This window comes from Cebidichthys violaceus, unplaced genomic scaffold (genome assembly GCF_023349555.1).
Source record: "Cebidichthys violaceus isolate CVI_PGR_0920_01 unplaced genomic scaffold, fCebVio1.0.p SCAF_34, whole genome shotgun sequence".
Taxonomy (NCBI): Eukaryota; Metazoa; Chordata; class Actinopteri; order Perciformes; family Stichaeidae; genus Cebidichthys; species Cebidichthys violaceus.
The window spans coordinates 1,911,143-1,926,205 of record NW_027176528.1 but is presented as its reverse complement, the minus strand read 5'-3'; the positions used below and the strand labels follow the sequence as shown (position 1 = coordinate 1,926,205).

Genomic DNA, 15,063 nt, shown 5'->3' with positions numbered 1-15,063 from the left:
AAGCATCTTCTCTGTGCACACACAGCTGTACCGGTACAGACGCCCTGTGACAACAACAGTCCTCTTCACTCTATCGAGACATCTAGATTACCTATTTCTCTCTGTGGTTTTCTAGCAGACAGGAATATTCAATTTCTCACCGCCTCGCGGTAAAACCCCTCCTCTTCATCAGCTTGCCGAGTCGACAAGAATGAACAGAGAGAGCGAACTTTAAACTTTAAAAAGACGAGTTGGAAAATCCAATTTTGCAGTTCTTGCAATTTCCCTTTCCACCAACATCCCCGCACCCCCGACCGCCGCCATTCTGCCTCCCTTCACAGCTACCCAAAATGCTAATGTGTAGCCTAAAGAGGGGAGAGAGGGAGCTGTTTCTCCATTGGAGTGTGTCACGTTTTGCTGTTAATTGCCTCTTCTTGGCTAGCGCTGGACCCACTCCTGCAGCTTTAACAGCCCACTGCCGTTGCATCACAGCGCTATATTGTGTCCTCTTGCTATTTTGTTGAATCGGACGCTTGGAGAAACTCCAGCTTTGCATGTGTAAACACCAGAAGTGAAGCACAAACGAAACACACACACACACACAAGAGACAGAATGAGAGAAATGTGCAGAGGTGTATGGTAGGTGGATTCAGACTCTGGGGTGTTTTTACCTTGCAGTGTTGGAGTGTGTCAGTGTGTGCCTGTGGGTGTAACTCTGTGTGTCTATGTGTTGGGTGAATGAGCTCTGGGAATTGATACATAGTATATACTTGGTTTGACTTGCCGTGCGTAGCTCTACGTGGAAGCATCTCCATCTTGTTTACGCCCGTGTGTGTGTGTGTGTGTGTGTGTGTGTGTGTGTGTGTCCCCGGCCCCCGCCTTCCCCCCAGCAGTGCTGTCCAAGATCCGTCGGAGTGTGACACCGCCTCAGAAAGTTCACCGCGAGGATTTCATTAGTCTTTTTGGAGTGAGCACTCGATACGTAATTAATTAACCGACGTTTAATCCTCCATTTCTTCTCACAATTGCCAAGGCCCCCACGTCAATGCTACGGAGTCTCGACCGATTGGATTAGTGCGGCCTTGTGTGGAGTATTGTGTGAGTAAGGCTAGATTGGATGGGTATGCTCGACCCCCCCCCCCCCCAACTTCAAAACCACCCATTCAAGCGACTGTGACATCAGGCCTCAGCATTGACTGTCTCATCCTGTACTATCCTGCAGCGAAGACAGGCGGCCAATGAAGAAGAAGAATGCACGCATCACACGCTCTGCTCGTGTGTGTGTGTGTGTGTGTGTGTGTGTGTGTGTGTGTGCGATTGTGAATTTGCAAACTGCGTGTTTGCTTGCGTGCGTAGAAAAGGGCCGCTGTGTATCCGCGGATTTCTGTCTCTGCGACTACACGTGGGCGCGTTTGTGTATACACATGTGTATGTGTCTATGTACTTCTGTGTGCCTTCTTTTTTTTTTTTTTTTTTTTTAAAGTGGCAGCACACAATGCTGAGAGCAGATGAGTTTGATGTGATCGTTTGCGGCAGCATGGCCTGCGGCCGAGAACGTAGTGAGCTGGATGATTACATGAGCTAAAGAGGCAGAGAGAGAGAGAGAGAGAGAGAGAGAGAGAGAGAGAGAGAGAGAGAGAGAGAGAGATGTACGGAAAGAGGGCCGAAAGAATGACAAAAGCTGATGAGAGCTAACGAGAGAGGGAGGGAATAGAGAGAGAGAGAGAGAGAGAGAGAGAGAGAGAGAGAGAGAGAGAGAGAGAGAGAGAGAGAGAAAGGAGAAATAGAGCAAAAGGGAAAAGGGGTAGAACGAGAGGGATGATGAGCTAAAGAGGGCAGAAGAAGGACAAGGCTGAATTTACAGTCGGGGCAGACATGCACAGGCAAATTTCATCAAGACTTTAATCACCCTTTGCCTCAGTCACAACAGAAAATAGTCCCGTCACCTCCCCGCCACTCCGATTGTCGTCTGGATCTAACGTGAGCTCTGAGGGGGAACATTCTTCTCATTAAATTTGATGTGAATTCAAAATGCACTTTCAGGTTTTCGTCTGATTGAAACTATCGGTTCTTTATTCACCCCAATACATCCAGGTTCATAGTATCAGATCGGTGGTGACGTTATTATTATCACATTATGATAATGGGAGACAGGTTTATTCAGCCACAGTCAGTGCTACTTTGTGTCTGCAAAGCTAAAAACCTGGATATTTTTTTTCCCCCCACAACTCTCGGTCGAACTATGCTTTTTTTCACCCCAAATTGCAATTAATCCACTTATCGCTGCTGTAATAATTGCGCGTTAACTTAAACTTAAGTGGATCTGAATCATTTATTTGAAATGTTTGCGTTTTGAGAGAGGGTAGTGGTGATTATTACACAGCTTTGAGTAGATTTGGGGGTGACCCAGCTTTGCCCTGGCCTTGTTTCTGAGGGTCACCAGGGTCTCTAAACGCGGAGGCGCCTCTTGTCTCGGGTGATTAGGGCACACGGTGATGACGGGTATTAACCAGCCCGTCACCCCAGCTCTGTGATGGGGGCTTCACGCTCCACGGCAACCCCCCGACCGATGGCAATTTACGCTCGGCGTTTAGATCATAGCTGCCTTTGTCTCACTTCTTGTCTTTCTGGGACACATCCTCACATGTGTCCATCCGACCATTCTCTCATTTTCTTGCTGTGTGCAATGCGCTCTCTCTCCCTTCCTACCGGCCTTTCTGAGATGAGCCTCTTCAGGCTCCTGTTGCCATGCCTATGCTCTGCTTCTTTATGCGTGGCCAAGCATAATCTATTTTGCAGCAGGGCATTGTGTATTAATTAAACCCGCAGAACAACGATGGTGAGGCCGCTTTCAAATTGTTGTTTTTCAAGCTTTACAGGGCTCCTGATACTGGACTACAGACGTCTCTCTATTTGAAACTCTTTTTTGTAAGGAGCTATTCGTCCAAATGAAACTGAAACGTACGTTTACAGCTAATCAAAATGATCAACATGCTCTTAACCACTAACACCACTCTTTAAATGCGATGTTCAGCCACTCTGAATCCAGCTCTAAATGCTAGCACAGTTTTCTGTTGGAGCTACTTCTTATTTGATAGTTACATTAGGAGGAATTAAATGGAGCTCTTTCAGTCTTTATCTGGAATGCGTCTCATTGAGCACAAGGTGATTTTCCACTCTCTTGATTTGATAAACAAGGGGAAAATGAAGTTACGGAGGGTAAATTAGGACGCGTAGGGGCGGGGTGACTTGCGGTGCGTTTACGACGCAGGGGTGGGATCGTGGTTGGAGTGTGCGTTGTATGCTAACGTTCATTTTACACGTGGCTCAAACACACACACACACACACACAGACAGACAGACGTTCAGAGTGAGGACACTTCTTTCACGCAGTTCTACCATTGGTTTGAGACTACATGTGACCTGTGTGTGGTTGAAGGCATGTGTGAGTGTGTGTGTGTGTGTGTGTGTGTGTGTGTGTGTGTATGTGTGTGTTTCAGACCCACTCAAACTGTCACTTCGTTCTCAAGCGGTAGCCTACTTTGTCACAGCCGGTGAGGGATTTTTCCTGATGACATTTTTCCACTTTTGCGGAGCCTGTTTTTTTGCATGTGTTTGTGTGTGTGACTGTGAATGTGTGTGTGTGTGTGTGTGTGGGACCAATCTTGCTCGGCTCAAGAACCACATCGCCAGTGCAAAAGGAGTGAGAAAATAGACTGTAATTCACAGTCGAGATGAACGGGGAAGGAAAATCCAATGTCACCCTCCCTTTGTCCTTTTTGTTTCTCTCTCATTGTTTCTCTCCGGGTCCCTGCAGAAGGTCACACACAAGCCCAAGTAGTGGCTTAATCTCTCTCACTATTTCTTCTCCTTTTTACTACTTCTACTCCCCCCTCCCATGTCTGTGAGTCTTATCTGGAATGCCATATAGTTGGTGAGTAAATCTTGTATGAACCCCAGGTCTACCCCCCCCCCCCCCCCCCCAGGTCTACCCCCCCCCTCCAACGTGTTCCTTCAGACCCAGCATTATGGATTAGCTGGTTAACTCTAGCCAGCTAGTCTGTCAGCCTCTGGCCTCGTCTGCCTGGGCTGAGGAGGGCCCAGTCATTCAGGAAGCCTTAGCCCATTCAACAATCACATTCTGTTTAAATCCAAGTCAGGCTTGCCGGCACTGCAGCCTTGGCATAGTGAGTGTGTGTTTTACTCTGCATTTAAAGGGGAAGGAGAACTTAAAGTTTCAAAATGACTCCAGTTTGAAGATTTTCTCCTTTTCTTCTTTTAAACGTCAAGGAAACGTTGCGAGGCCAGTTCACAAAAAGCTCTGTTTTTTAGAAGCTTGACAAGGAGATTCAGTTTTTTTTGTTTTTGGTTAGCTTCAGTGTAAATGGATGTTGATGTGTTAATAGGGCAACGGGGAAGAAGAAGGGAGGACAAGAACAAAGAAATAGGCAGTGATACAAGCGGCGCCTAAATGCACCGTCTGTGCAGTCCACCGCCCTTCACAGCCCGTGAACTCTGACCATGAATGCACCTCGACATCCCACGCACCTCAGGCCTCAAACACACCGCCATCGAGACAATCACCACAAAGTCAACAGTGTTAAGATGGTTAATGACATCCTGCAGGATTGTTAAAATCAATGTGTGTTATGCTAACAGGTTTATGAAATGAACACATGCACGCACACGTGCGCGCGCGCGCACACACACACACACACACACACACACACACACACACACACGGGCACAGGAGCACAAGCCTTTAAGAAGCTTTGTCTGTAATGTGCTTTTCGGTCTCCACTGGAAAAGCCATAGGTCAGCTGGAGAAGGAGACAGAGGGAGAGAGGAGGCGAGATGGAGGGTGGGAAGGAGGAAGGGGGGGGGGGGGGGTCCTTGTTAACATGCTCTTTGTGTCCGCTCCCATCACCGTCTCATTGAAGCAAGGGGATTCTGGGAGGGTGGAAAAGGAAGAGGAAAAAAAGACAACTCTGAGGAGGAGAAAGAGAAAGCTTCATTTTTTAAAGATGTTTCAATCGACACCTCGGCACCTGCCTTTCACTTCCCCCCGCAGTTGATGGGAAGGCTTCGAGTGCAGCAGGAATGGGGAACATGTTGAGGTGGTGGGGGGTGGGGAAGGGGGAGCCGAGTGTGTTCATGGGGTAATGGGGTTTAGGGAAGAGGGTATAGCGGCTGCAAGGTGGCTGCCCCGGAGAGAAGGATGACGGGGTGTTGTTGGAAGGAGGAGAATGAGGAGAGGCTGAAGAGGAAGCAGAGGGGAGGGGGTGGGGGTCAGTGTGGTGGGGACGGTCGTAGTGAATGCGGGCCACTGCGCGCTGGCGGGAAGCCAAGCTGCTAAGCCCTGGCAGCTCGTTATCCTCTGTGTTACTGACCTGATAGACCACAAGCTCTACTCCCCCCCCCCCCCCCCCCCCCCCCCCACCTCCCTCCCTCCCTCCCTCCTCTCCTGTTCCCTGTCCGTCTCATGATCCAGGCCAGCTGCAGTACTGCCCAGCCGCCTCAAGAGGCAGCGCAGATAAAAGCAGACAAGCCGAGAGGCGGAGTAGCAGCTAATGGGGCTTGAAAGCGTCCAGCTGATTGAGCTTTGGATGGGCAGCCTTTGCATGTTGTCAGTGTGCGTGGCCCACATCTTTTTGACACAAGCAGCATATTCCTGCTTCAGCATCTGCTTACAGGGCCCATTTTGTTCCTCCTGTCACATGTGGGACGTCTTGCTCCGCCCCTCCAGATTCCTCTCCCAACATCTGCTGTTGTCCCTTAAACACCGTGTTTAGCGGTGTGTTCTCCTGTGTTTAAATGTTATTTTCAGATCCTTTAAGCACTTTTCATCAAAGGGGATTTATCACCTCCCTCTGTTCTCTTAATTTCACTGCTTCTCCATGGAAAAGTGTTTTTTTTTAAAACCCTTTCTCACCCCGTCCTGTTTACATCCCTGAATATTTTTTTCTCATGTTGTCAGCAGGCCTCTCCATCTTCTTAAGCCTGGCAGCCAGTTTTTTTTTTTTTTTTTTTTGATCTGAGCTTTTGAAATCCAAAAAATGGTGTTCTTTAATAACTGGCCACCTCTCTCTGGAGTGTTGTTAGTGCTAATGCACGATAAGCCTCCGAATTTCCTGCGGCTTGCCAAAATGGCCGCTGTCGTGGCAGTCATCGTTCTTTCCCTTCCTCGGTCTCTCCCCTCTCCTCACCTCCCTTAACTGCCTCCTTCATGAGGCCCATCAGCACAGTTAGAGGTATTACAGTCACAATTACTCAAGTTAATTGACTTTGGGGATGTGAAATATCCCTCCAGAGCGTAGCGTTTGAGGTGATGAACAGGTGAATTGTGATTTTATTAAAGGGGCTATGACTCATATCCTTCCTCCGAGGAAGGCTCTCAGTGTCTCTGTTGTTTTTTGGGAACTGGCTGTTTTTCCGAGATAGTCTTAAAGCATATATGGCAACACAGTTTCCCCAACATATCTTTTTTGTACCAGGTGCTCGCAGCGACAGCTAATTCTAACCTTGTCCCTCTCTCTCTCTCTCTCTCTGCCCGCTGTAGCTACATCTAACGGCACCATGGAGGGCATCGACAACCAGGAGGGGGGAGTGTGCAAGACCAAGTCCATGAAGATAATCATGAAAGTGGGACAAAGTGAGTATTGTATTATTGAATTACGGTGGCGAGTGCCTTGCGGGCGTGAGCGGGCAGCCACAATGCAGCGCCAGTACATTGTGAAAGATTGTGTGAGACTCTGAAAAATGCCCTAATAAGGTCATAGGAGGCTGCGCAGCACACCGCTCCATCGTCTCCATGACACCTGGGGCTGCGAGGGGGCAGGAGATGTAATCTAGTGGAAACACACTCGCACACTATTGCGTATGCTCGCATGCACACGTGCACTGGAAGCATCTGCTGTCAACTAGAAAGATTTCTACACATGCAAATCTAGTTTAGAGGCACATAAACACATAATTCTCATGTGTGTGACACCCACGCACACACACACACACATGTCCCTGAGTGGGCATCCTACACACTACATGTACGTGAAGCACACATGTAGCGTGCCCCACGCAATCACACCGGACAGACCGGACTCTCTTCTTAATTACAGCGATAATTAGTCATATATCAGTTGCCCGGCTGCAACCCAGAGAAGCCATTTCCTGGGGTCGGCCCTCTCGTCAACACCAGCTCTAGATATTGAGAGGAGAAGGTCAGGGAATTAATCGAAGCTGCTGCACTCGGAGGAAGTAACGGCAAAGAACAGGCGCTGGGAATTGGCTCTGCCGCTTAACAGTGGTGAAAATAAGCTCCAGTGTTAAGACTTGCTCACGAATCAGTGGCTTTATTAGACGAAATGTATTTTTTAGTGTGGGTTTGGTACAGTTAAACTTGAAGGTGCATAGAGTCACGCGTTCTAGTGATTCTGACAGCAGATGCTCAGTGAAGTACTCCACCATTGGAGCCTGCTCAGCATTAGAACCGCGACGCAAATACAGACAGACATTTTAGCAGCATTTAGAGCCAAATGGACCCATTGCAGAACCAGAAAACAACCACAACCTACTCCTAATGGTTGATTACAGCCATGTCTGGGTCATGAAGAGCTGTTTGTACAAAAACGCTTCGCTTCATGTGGATGTAGTCGAAGATCATTTTGCTGCTGGTTGCACTGTTTACTGTTTTTTGCATTTAGAGGTTTATTTCCCTCTTTGCGTTTTCCTGGTAGTCACATGTAGCCGAGACAAAACCCGGCACAACAGGGACAAAGATACCCACCTAATTGACATGAAGAACAATCCGAACCAGACCCTTTACATGAGCATCAACAACATAGACATACCCTACAGGAAAAACAAACTCCCCATTAATTTTCATGCATCTTCTCTGCATTTTTTTTCAGATCCCTCTGATCCTATTTCACCCAAAGACATTCCCACCAGAGTACCCTACTCGCCCAAGCACTCAGACGGCAAGGAGACCTATAACCCCAACGATGTGCTGGAGAAACCAGGTGAGATCACCTACTTGCAGCTTAAATCCCAGGAAATTGGTAATTGCGCGGAGGATTTATCGACACAGTTTGGCATGTGGGCGGGAGATTGTTCGGTCAGAGCAGATAACGCTAAGTAGGCGAATGTGTGTGTGTGTGTGTGTGTTTGTAAGAGTCACTGAGGTGTGTGTGTGAAAGTGAAGGAAAGAAAGATCAGCTATTCATCAGCCAGTAATTGAATGTTGCCCATAAAACTGATAGGCATCTCCGGCCTCTCAAGGACTTATAAGGTATCTCCACACTGGCCACATTCCAGCCTCAACCCGCCTCTTAAGTGACATTTTCAGGAAAAGGATCTGATCGCTGTCTGCCATTTTTTTAACGACCTGCTCTCAGTACAGACGCGCACTTGTTTCTGCACCAAATCACAACCGTGGCTTACGTGCAGACCGCTCTTATCTCGGTTATTATATTGCAGTTAAAAATCTCTTAAGAATATATCAGGCCGGCAATTTCCGCAGTGAGCTGTGCTTCGATAAAAAAGAAACGGGAAGGGCCCAAGAACAAAAACAAGCTGACCTATAATATATATTCCTTCCCTCCCGTGTCCTGGCTCATTGAGGGTCGCGGCCTCACCTCACTCTTTATGTTTTCACTCCCAAATCTGCCTTAACATTGAGCATGCAGATTGGCCATTCTGCCTGTTAAATCCACGCTGGCACCTTTTATCTGCAGGCATCAGCATCTTGCTCTCTCCGTGTTCCCGTCTCTTGCTTTTAGTTTTTTTACGCCCCAGCCGTCCATCCCGGCAGCTATCAGGAGCATATGGGCGTCAGAGTGCTATGGGCAGAGCGTCTGAGGCAGCATAATCCCCTTGTAAAACAACGGAAGGTTCCTTGCTTTGGGCTGCCTGCCATCCTGTATCCACTCCCCCTACCACACAGCAGAGACAGTTTCAGGTCCTCAGGAGAGACAGGGAGACACAGGAAACTCCTGTCCGGGGGAGAACAGAACACACCCACCCTTAAGGTGTTGGATGTTCACCAGAATGCCCATCACTGGGATTCAGAGCCCAGCCTGACTTTCATAATTGATGCCTAACGATGGCATCAAATCCTTCTTTGTTTTTTTGCTTCCCTCTGGGGCTGTTAGTTAGAAACTGAAGTTACTTTTTATGTCTTTCAAGATGCAATTTATTTAAGTGCCATTTGCCTGGATCTACCCCAGCCATTGTATCTCCTATCGGGCTGCGCTTGCCCTACAGTTTCAAGGTTGCAGTCTTCACCGGCAGAATTTGAATAGCCACCGATCGAATGTGACCTTTATACAAAAGCCCTTCTATAGGCAGGCTTCACTCTCAGCCGCTGTGCTGCTTGGCCTGTTCCAGACACCTTTACTGTGACATGATGAAAAGATTGTGTGGAGAACGAAAAGGGAAAGGCAACAAAAGACGAAAACACGGCTTCCTTTTCTTTCCTTTAATGGCGTCAGTAAGAATCTTAACTGAAGTGTTTTTAGGTTCCTCGAACAGCATCTGAGAAGTCGTTCCTCTACGCTCTACTGGTGTCAGAATTGTGCACCAGAATCACATTTTTGTAGCTTTCCAAGGCCTCACTTCACGCAGCAATTGGCCAGAGATTCTCTCTCTTGACACAATGACTTTGTGTGCACGACCTTCGTGGAAAGATCGGCCCGGGCGTGTTGTATGTTGTTAACCCCATTTGGATGATTAGCACTCCACACCTCTCCCTGTAGTGCCTACCGACGGGGTCAGATGGCATGTGATACAAAGCAGTTTGTTTTAAACACACCCCGACCCCTCAATTTTCTATTTTGCTGCTTGTTTGAACGTGTTTTTTACGTTACGATTCGAGCCATTTTACTCACGTTTGCCTCCCTCTGTCTCCCAGGCGTAGCGCCCAGAGAAAGCAATGACAATGACAACAGTGGAAAGTCCTCCAGCATCATCGGCTCCGAGGTGGCCATCTTCGTTGGCATCGCTTCAGGCAGCGTCATCTTCATCATCATCATCATCATGCTGGTCCTGCTGCTGCTCAAGTACCGGCGGCGGCACCGCAAGCACTCGCCGCAGCACGCGGCCACGCTGTCTCTGAGTACGCTGGCCACGCCCAAACGGAGCGGAGGCGGAGGGAACAATAACGGCTCGGAGCCCAGCGACATCATCATCCCGCTCAGGACTGCTGACAGCGTCTTCTGCCCACACTACGAGAAGGTCAGCGGCGACTACGGCCACCCGGTCTACATAGTTCAGGAGATGCCGCCTCAGAGCCCGGCCAACATCTATTACAAGGTCTGAGGTGGAACTTTTGAAAGCAAGAGACAAACTGGAACAATCCCGGGCAGAGCGGGTTTTTAGTTTTGGCTGGCGCCAATGGCACGCCCGCAATCACTCTCGCTCTTTCTCTCTTTGTCGACTCCTCCTCCTCGTCTCTGATGTTTTGTCACTACTTTTTTCTTTATCAAAGCTTTGCTGATACCTTGTCGCTCTGGTTTGGTCGGTGCGGACGGGATGGGTGGAGGGCCGGAGAGAAAGCTACCGCTGCCGCTCTCTGGGGCTCTTTGGAAATAAACAGGACGATCTCTTCTTCCCCCGATGCTGCTCCCCGTTTTGTTTTTGAGGGGAACTGAGTGTTGTGGGATCAGAGAGTTAAGACGGATGCACAGCTTCTTTTTCTTTGTCTGGGATAGGACGGATGGACGGATGGACGGATGTATGAACGCGAAGGTTTGCTGGCAAGAGAGGATCGGAAGGAATTTGTGGCTTCACCATAAGAGAGACCATTGCTTGGAAAAAGAGAGGGAAAGAGACAAAAAAAAAAGAAAAAACGAGTGAGGAGGAGATGTAAAGGAGAATATGGGCTGACCATGAACTCACAAAGTGGCTGCCCTCCCTTGATACTCACTAGCCAGAGAGACTCTGTGGATTCACCAGTCGGACGAGGAGGACGGAGAGAGATTCTCACACCGCTCCTCTCTGGGACTTTCCTGACTGACTCATGGAGATCACCATTCACCCTGCCACCCACATGCTCACCATCACATATACACACATTCACCCACACGCACAGACACACTGTCTCACCAGTCAATGTGAACTGTTTGGGTTTAAGTGTGGATTGCACCAATCCTCCCAGATATGTTTTTCACTTCTTTCAGATGATATTTGAAGGTCTTAAGGAAGAAAAACAGTTTTTTTTTTGTACTTTCAACATTTACTGATCTTGTTTCTGGTCGTGTCTGGTTTTCATATCCTGGTGTAGTTCAAATACAGATAGAGGTTTTCATTTCCTTTAGTGACAAATTAAATCGTATGTGACGTTCAAACACAAGTTACCCAACAGTGGCTAGGAGTGGCGAGAGCGTGAGCGAGGATTTTACTTCAATTTGCGCACTCTCGCCAGGGAACAGGTCTGCCCAGGAGGCTCCTGGGAAGAGTGGAGGACTTTCATATACATAGAGCAGCACTTTTAACCCCTTTTTGGTACCTCCACTCTTCGCAGCAGTCAGAGAGAGAGACACACAGTGATAGCTTGAGATGGGAGAGCAGCTGTATCCCGTTTAGTAGAAAGGGCTCGCCTCAACTTCTCTACAACCTGGGCTTTTCACACGGGAAAGTGTTAGGGGCAATAAGAAATCCAATTCGCCTTACTGCCATTTTTCGCATCAGGTGAGGAAGAGGCCCGAGATCTGGTTGAGGTTAGCGCAGCTGGCTGAGACAGCTCTAGGTACTGTAATGTTTACCCCCGGGGGTCCAATGATGACTATGGGTACCCTCAGGGCCCAGAATCAGCATGGCCGGTGCTCTCCTATTCTTGTTAAAAAAAAAAAAAAAAAAAAGCACAGGGACATCTTCTTACATTGTCACTGTTTCTTAATATCCATTAGCATTTCCATATAGTGATTATTTGATTTACTTCTCTCTTTTTTTTTTTTTTACATAATAGGACATTACAAAGGTGAAAAATGAAATAAAACGCAGAATTTATTTATGATAAACACATAGAGCACAGGTGTTGTCAGGCCGTATGGAGAGGAAGAAGAAGAAGAAGAAGAAGTATTGTTAATATATTATGGTAGAAGTGCACATTATGCAATCTAGGATTTGATTAATTCATACCTCCCATATTTTCATGAGCTCTCGTCCACAGACACAGGGCCTGGGAAAGAGGACCAGGGGAGGGCAGCCTGGGCCCCGGCCCCGAGGGGGAGTTGACTTATCTGTCCCAAAATAGCTCACATTGGTGTACACAAGGGCAGAGTAGCTGTGTCTCCCACACTCACTCAGTGTAGCATCTCCCAAAGGATAATTCTCACGAACACCCAGTGCCCCCGACTCTCCTCATACACACCTTTCATGTTCTCTTGTGCATGTGTGTGTGTGTTTGTGTGTGTGTGTGTGTGTGTGTGCGCGTGTTGAACAAGTCCATATTTCAGTGACTTCACATCCATTAATATCTTTGGCTTAGCATCATAATCATGACTTTAGCTGTTCCCAGAGCATGTATCAGCCCATCATCATCATTTGTTCATAAAGAACATCAAAATTTCACCGAAAAGCCAAGCCTTGTATGATCTGAGGTTTGTGCCTCTAAGAGGCTACAAAATCTGCAAATATGCAATTCTTATTTATTTTTTTAATCGATTCTGAGAAAAAAAAAAAAAAAACACCTATGGAAAGTGTTCTTAACCACTGAAAGATGTAACAACAAACAAATGACACAAAGCTAGCAAAGTACGTCACACAAGCCTGCTGTTAGTTTTTCTTTCCCGCATTATTTGTAGTATTATTTTAACCTTTTCTGTTTTAACTATGTGCCGTAGTACAAAGGTAAACTGTGAAAAATGAAACCATTAAAAAGCATATATATCACACCTGAACAGGTATTTAAGAAAAGATGAAAAGAAGACACACACACACACACACACACACACACATATAACAAAGAAATGGCTGTTTAGTTGCTCTGTTTGCGGCAGAATATGACAATCTTATTAGTTTATTTGAATCTGACGTCCTTTTCTTAGCTGCCACTCGACTAACGCTCTCCCAACATTGACCAGGTTTGATTCGACCGATTATGAAATGTTGTAGCGATGCTGTGAGAGTCTTAGCCCAAAGGCAAGGAGAAGCACCTCAGGCTACTGTAAAATGCCTTGCTCGTATGGTCAGCCCTTGGTCACTTGACTCAGTAATTTTGCACCGTACTTCTGTAGGTAAGAAACTGTAAATACATTAATGTTTGTATTGTATATGGATCCTGGGTTGTTACAATAGCCTTATTCACCTTTTTAGGAAAGTAAATGGAGAAAAAAAAGTACAGAAAAATGGAATACACGTCAGTAAAACAGAGCATACTACTTTTTTGGTAAATAGCTTATGTAAATATTGACCAGAACCCAATAAAAACATTTTTTTATAAACTCTTAAAGTAAGATGTTTTGTATAAAATTTGAATTTTTTGCTATGTATTTTAGCTAGCGCTCGATGGAAAGCCCGTGTCCTCCCCACTCCCTCCCCTTTTGCACTGTTTCCATGGTAATTTGGTTTTTAAAAAAATGAGAGAAAAGTTGCCAAACCGACTGCTGCATATTTGTGCCATAAGTGTGTACCATAAATATTTATTGAATTAGTTTCTTTTTCTTTCTTTTTTTGTTCCGTTTATGATTTAACTTCAGTCCAGTTTGTAAGTAACACAGTATTATATTTGCATTATTTGTTCGTCTACCCCTGGTTTTCTTTAGTCACGTCATGGTTACCGGGTGGTTGTAGCCCCGTTCTCCCTTTCCTTGCAGTGTGAGATGGCCAGGCTGTGAAAGAATTGTTTTAACATTCGACAATTTAAAATAAGTTCAAAGTGAGGATAAATGACACACATTCCACCAGTCTGTTACAAACTGAAAATGTTTTTCAATAAAATGTTTTTCCTATGGACGCGCTGTCTGTCTGTGTTGCTTTGTTGCTTTCATACCGCATGAATAAATAATGTCTATTTTCTTATTGATTCACACAACTTGACAGTAAAAGAGTTGGAATGACAGAAATGACACACACTTCATACAATCCACTGCTTCAGTCTTCAGTGGCCATGTTGTCATTTACATACAGAAAATATTCGTCACATTTGCATTGAACATTTTATTTTTATACAAACTAAAATAAGAAACCAGATTTTTTATTTTCTACTCAAGAAAATATACCACATGGTCAAACGTATACGAACACCCAAATATGATTCATTCATTCCAAAGTGAGTATTGATCTGCTGCTTTAACAGACTCTTCTGGTCTCAGTCTTCTAACCAGATGTTGAGACTGCAGGGATTTGCTCCCAGTCAGCTACAAGAGAACTAGCAAGGTCCAACACTGTTGTTGGGTGATCAGGTCTGACTCAGAAAAACCATTTCTTTATGGAGCTGGCTTTGTGGTCCTCGAACTGTTACCACAATTTTGGAAGCACACCGTTGTCTAAAAAACATTGTATGCTGCAGCAATTTAGTAACATATTTTGTAAAGTTGGGGGTTTTGTGAAAGACAGATTTCAAAAAGAATTGATGGAGCACAGATGAGATATCCTGACATCTATTACCTGAAATGGGTCAGGCCTCCTACACTTTCCACTTTCATTTCATTTCACCCTGTCTGGTAAATACCCATCTCTGTCTAGCTCCATGCCCCAGGATTGTAAACGGGTTCTGCTGTGACTTAACATCATCAGTAAAAAAGTTTTGGTTTCACCCTGGACACAAACACCATTCCCCTGAGTAAAAGTCCTGTGTTTGTTTGACCGATCCACCTCCCCTCCCCCATTAGTGGACGTCTTGCTCTAAATACTACGTCAGTTGCTCTGACCACCTGATAATGACGTGGATGGGTTTACATTGGAGTTAGTTGAAAGCTCTGTGCGGCTCAGTCAGACGCTAAAGTCCAGCTTGTTGTTCATAATGGGCAGACAGCGGCTCACTGACTGCTGTTTGTGCTGCTGGATCCTGGATGTAGCCTACTAACACTACATGAACGCTGGATAACGTTACAATGGAACTTCTTTTCTCTACCGTTGCATCTCAAT

The 15,063-nt window shown here is 46.3% G+C and overlaps 1 protein-coding gene across 1 annotated transcript in view; it reads left to right on the top strand.

Annotated features, from left to right (window-relative positions):
- Positions 1-13,929, top strand: part of efnb2a (ephrin-B2a) — a 27,155-nt gene extending 13,226 nt beyond the window's left edge. Inside the window, 3 exon segments of the mRNA XM_068725197.1 lie at positions 6,539-6,631; positions 7,887-7,997; positions 9,887-13,929. Of these exon segments, the coding sequence (XP_068581298.1) occupies positions 6,539-6,631; positions 7,887-7,997; positions 9,887-10,293 (611 nt within the window). The 3' untranslated portion in view covers positions 10,294-13,929.
- The last annotated feature ends 1,134 nt before the right edge of the window (positions 13,930-15,063 follow it).